Genomic DNA, 5,171 nt, shown 5'->3' on the forward strand with positions numbered 1-5,171 from the left:
AGATTTTGATATTAATCACATATAGGAGTATTGGAGTTGCAGAGCTATTGTGGGTTATTTGAGAAACTGGAATTGGAAATGGAGGATTAGGCAGTTGTTGGTGATATATCTCTCCTGAATATATTCAGGGAAGAAGATGAGGGAGATTTTCGGAGTTGTTGCGAGGATGAGGAAGTGTGGAAGGAGACTGAAGAATCCGTGAAGGAAGAGTCAAAAGACGATCTTGAGGAATTTTCAGTGACTTTTTAATTTTTTAATTTTTTTTTTAAATTTTTAATTTTTTTTTATTATTATTTTTAATTATTTTTAATTTTATGACATATAAATGGCGATGGCGTGGACTTCCGTTAGTGGGGGATTGACAAAAATTAACGGAGGTGGTGATTCGGTCTTTTCCAAAATCTGAAATATTAGATTTGTCATATTTTAAAACCTAAGGAGAAAAAAATAAAAACATTAAAACCCAGATACCAAAAAGGTTATTAACCCTTATTATTATGCTAAGGATTTTTTGAGCTATAATGCTCAACAAGCTTAGCAAAATTTGTTGAATATTGTAGCAGCTCAACAAATCTTTATACATTTTGTTAAATCCGGTGTGAAGTCCTTTTAAGAAATTTTTGCTACTGGCCATGAACTAGCCAAATAAATTTTTGGCTACTTTGTCGAAAATAACTTTTTGACTACTTTGTTGAGGCGGATGTGAGTGCTCTTAAGCCTACTTGGTGTTACTTATTAACAAGAGGAATGCTACACTTACTCCCATTTCTTTACACAATTTTTCCACACTCATAGGTGATTTTTCATATTATCATTTGATCAAAATCTAATAAAGTTCCATCTTCATATCTAAAAATGGTTTTAAAAACTGCTTATGAGTGTGAAAAAATTGTGTAAAGAAGTAGAAATAAGTGTATAATTATTCCATTAATAATACTCACTTGGGTGGTTGTTTTATCTCTAAAATCAAGTCTTTAAAAACTTTCTGTCTCTCAACCTGAGAGATCTTCTTCATTGAAATTGAAAGATCCCCATAACATCCCAACTTTATTAAGTTTAACCTAAGTCAATGGATCACATTAAATTAATATGCTTAAATTATTTCATTAAAGGTGTTAGCGTTAATATAATTTGTATGGCATTTTAGTCCATAATTAGCCACATAGCTACATAGTTTTCATAAAAACTTTGCCATATACATTTTTAATTTCATTGGGTAATTAATATTCTAGCATTTACATACCCTCATCAAACTACCTTTCTATTGTCAATGTTACTATAAAATTACACCTAATATGAAATGTAACTTCTACTTTAGTAGCTTCTACTCTTTAGCTGTTAATTAATTAAAAACATGCCTATTACTTGTAACTTTATAGTGACATCATTTTGGAGTTTTAAAAACAAAATGTTGCTTCCAAAAATAAAAATAGAGAGAGGAGCTGGAATTAGGGAGATCCAATCCTCCTTTTTCTGTCCTTGCTTTAATCAATAGGGTATGTTGGGTTGCAGAGAAAAACTCAAGAACCAAAACCAAAAAAATACAGTATTGCAAACCCAATATCCCCAAATAATTACCACATGGTAAACAATCAGTCCACAGAGCTAAAAGCCTAATGCAAAAATTGGACTACTTAACCCCAAAGAAGGATTAGACATAAGATTTAAAATAAAAAAAACCACACTTATTTCTATTTAATTACCAACGTTTTCAGAGCACTTACATCCGACTCAATATTTTAGCTATTCACTTTCACTTTCTCATTTAAAATATTTGTTCTTTATCTACTTTTCCTATTTCCAAATAAGAAAAAGAACAAGATCTTTTTAAAAATTATTATTATTAATATAGTTAAGGATTTGTTGAGGTACAATGGTTAGCAAATTTGCTGAGCAGTACTCTATAGCAGCTCATTTTAGGGTAATAGATAGTTAAGGATTTAAAATATGTTCATATATTTGCTGAGCAGTACTATAGCAGCAAATTTGTTAATTTGTTAATATGTTATGAGAGGTAGTTCTTTTTTTTTTTGGTTTGACAAAGTGTCATGACGGGACATAAATGTGAAGCAGTGTTTTGTGTTCTATGTTATTGTTTGTTAATGTTTTAGTTTTGCAAAGACAATAAGGCATAAAACAGAAATTTTAACAAACAAAACCATGATTAATTAATAATTAACCAATGTATAGGCAATGTATTGTAAATTACATGGTCCTACTAAAATTTTGTTCTGCATTTTTGTTGTTGTGTTTTCTATAAATAACAAATAACAAATAAAGAAACAAATAAGAATTTGTTGAAGCTGCTAAAGATAGTCAAGTGCTGCAAACAAATTGGAGGTTTAATTTCTATAAATTAAACACCCTTGAGCTTGTAATTTTCATCACCAAAGCAATTCAGACCACCACCATGAGCACTGCACAAAGATTTGTTCTTTTCCTCGGCGTAGCTTTGTTCTTGCTTGAGGCTGAAGCTACATCTCGATCTCGTCGTGCCCTTGGGGATGCTGATGCCGACGAAGTAATTAGCGCTGGTCCAAGTACAGTTTTCAATGTTAATTCCTTTGGTGCTACAGCAGATGGTAGCACTAATAATGCAAAGGTGGGTTCAGAGACAATATAATATGGACATTGTCTTTGAAATTTCTTAACTCCTTCGAACTAACTAATTATCTAAAAAATCACGAATTATTAATGATTTGAGTGAACCAACTAAGGAGTATGGGCAAGCCCCCGCCTTTGGTTTCGTCTTTTAACCTACCAATTGCATGTGTACATCTTAGAGCACTCACATTGGTTTATATATGCATATTTTTATATAAAATGACTACTCAAAACTTACTTTATTATTTAGTTTAGCAAATGAGTTTTAAAAAATACCATTCATCCGATTATCTATATCATTTAAATATTATTTATTTATTTATTTATTTTTTTAATAAGAGTTGTATTTTTCCTAAAGATCATTTTTTTTTCAACTTTTGGGAAAATAGAGATATTGTTGAGAGAGAAATAATATATTAATGAGATGAATGTATAAATTAACTGTGCACGTACACTACACTGTTCACAATTGTAACAAGAATGCATTTTGCATTTGAGATATGCATAATCTAATGTAAAAGTTTTTTTTTTTTTTTTTAGTATTTTGCTTATCTATTTTAGATAAAAATAAGAAATGACTAAACCAATGTGAGCGCTCTTAGCCTTATTTCTTTGTGTTGACATGACAACCTAGCTAGTTCATACAACTTCCGTTTTGTTGGTCTTTCCAACCACTTGAATTCAATGCATAATTTTAAAATTATGTCTTTCCAATTAATATGACCACTTTATCCAGGACTCATTAGCTATGCGCTAATGATTTCATGCATGCATGCAGGCATTTATGAAGGCGTGGATTGCGGCATGTAAATCTGGTGGTGGTCCGAGTACGCTTGTTTTTCCCAAAGGAACATATGTGTCGGGGCCAGTCATATTTGCAGGGCCATGCAAGGGTACAATAACTGTTCAAGTGCAAGGAACAATTAAAGCGACAACAGATCTTAGTGATTATGATACACAAGACTGGTTTCTCTTCGAATCAATTGATGGTTTGATACTTACTGGTGGAGGTACTTTCGATGGCCAAGGCCAGGCGGTGTGGAAGTACAATGACTGTCATCAAAACCCCAACTGTCAGCTTCTCCCTACTGTAAGCGCTCAACATATATATATACACACACACTTATTATATATATATGGTTGTGTGATTTCTTGATGATCACTTTGTGCAGTCAATTAGCTTTTTCAAAGTGAAGAATGCCCAAATTCATGGGATCACTTCCCTAAACAGCAAATCGTTCCACACACATGTATCAGGCTGCGAAAACATGCAGGTCCACGATTTGACTGTAATTGCTCCGGGAAATAGCCCCAACACGGATGGCATGCATGTCAGCAGGTCCAATCTTGTCAATATATCCAGCAGCACAATTGGAACCGGTGACGATTGCATTTCCATTGGACAAGGAACAACCCATCTCTCCGTCACTGACGTCCACTGTGGTCCAGGACATGGCTTCAGGTATATACACCGGGTAATTCTATTTAGCAGACTTCTGTACAGAATGACGTAACAGTAAAAATCAACTCTAGGATTAACATTTTATATCAAACTCATTTACAGAACTGATTTTACTGTCACGTCAACAGTTATATAATGTCAATTCAAATTGTATATGCATTTTGTTGATGTATTATATATTGCAGTGTTGGCAGCCTTGGCAAGTATCCGAATGAGCTGGATGTGAGCGGGATTGTTGTGTCTCACTCCTCCCTGAAAGGCACCACGAACGGTGTGAGGATCAAAAGCTGGCCCGGCTCATCTCCAAGCCGAGCTTCTGGCATCATTTTTGATGATATTACTATGGACGCTGTTAAAAATCCCATTATTATTGATCAGAAATATGGTTCGCAGTCAATTACTGCGGTAAGATATATATGTATATATATCATCAGTTTCTTACTATTAATTTCTGCAAACTTTTTTTTTTTTTTTTTACCATCACAGAAGACTTCAAAAAAAATTGATTGATTTTTGTGCATGCATGCATGCAGCCATCCAGAGTGCAGATTAGCGACGTTCATTACAAGAACATCAGGGGCACGACAATCTCGAATGTAGCAGTGTCTTTCATATGCAGCTCAGCGGTGCCTTGCCAGGGCATTGAGATGGTGGACATTAATTTGCAATACAAAGGGGAAGGTGCGAAAGTAACAACCGTTTCAGCCTCATGCGAAAATGCAAAGATTAAGTACGGGGGCAAACAGAGTCCACCACCTTGTGTTCAATAAATATTAGGTTCTTCTTCAAACATTTCTTTTTTCTCTTTATGAATGTTTTAAGCATAAAGAATGTGTGCTACAACAAGTAAGTCCCTTTGGTGCCACAGCAGGGAACTGGGTATATTGATGTAATAGAAGCTAGGGTTGGGGATTTTGAAGATTCTTTGGAGAGACGTTTATCTTCCTTGAACTTTATACACACTATACCATCTATAATGACTAATGCAAAGCTCATTCAAGTATATTTTTTGAGGGTTTTTAAGATTGATTAGCTTATATATCTTCTATATATGTGCTTCCCAATATATCTACATGAATTGAATATTTCAAATTTTCTTGGTAGC

At 33.7% G+C, this 5,171-nt stretch overlaps 1 protein-coding gene across 1 annotated transcript; it reads left to right on the top strand.

Annotated features, from left to right (window-relative positions):
• The first annotated feature begins 2,410 nt into the window (after positions 1 to 2,410).
• LOC132169146 (exopolygalacturonase-like) lies at positions 2,411 to 4,836 on the top strand. Its single transcript, XM_059580228.2, has 5 exons — positions 2,411 to 2,602; positions 3,383 to 3,694; positions 3,777 to 4,066; positions 4,252 to 4,471; positions 4,600 to 4,836. Exons 1-5 carry the CDS (start codon positions 2,411 to 2,413, stop codon positions 4,834 to 4,836), a joined length of 1,251 nt encoding a protein of 416 aa, XP_059436211.1.
• The last annotated feature ends 335 nt before the right edge of the window (positions 4,837 to 5,171 follow it).

This window comes from Corylus avellana, chromosome 1, assembly GCF_965113065.1.
Source record: "Corylus avellana chromosome 1, dhCorAvel1.hap1.2, whole genome shotgun sequence".
Classification (NCBI taxonomy): domain Eukaryota; kingdom Viridiplantae; phylum Streptophyta; class Magnoliopsida; order Fagales; family Betulaceae; genus Corylus; species Corylus avellana.

Coding starts and splice junctions, on each gene's coding strand:
- LOC132169146 (XM_059580228.2), top strand. CDS start 2,411: ATGAGCACTGCACAAAGATTTGTTCTTTTCCTCGGCGTAGCTTTGTTC. Junction 4,067..4,251: donor GGTCCAGGACATGGCTTCAG/GTATATACACCG, acceptor TATATATTGCAG/TGTTGGCAGCCTTGGCAAGT. Junction 4,472..4,599: donor GTTCGCAGTCAATTACTGCG/GTAAGATATATA, acceptor GCATGCATGCAG/CCATCCAGAGTGCAGATTAG.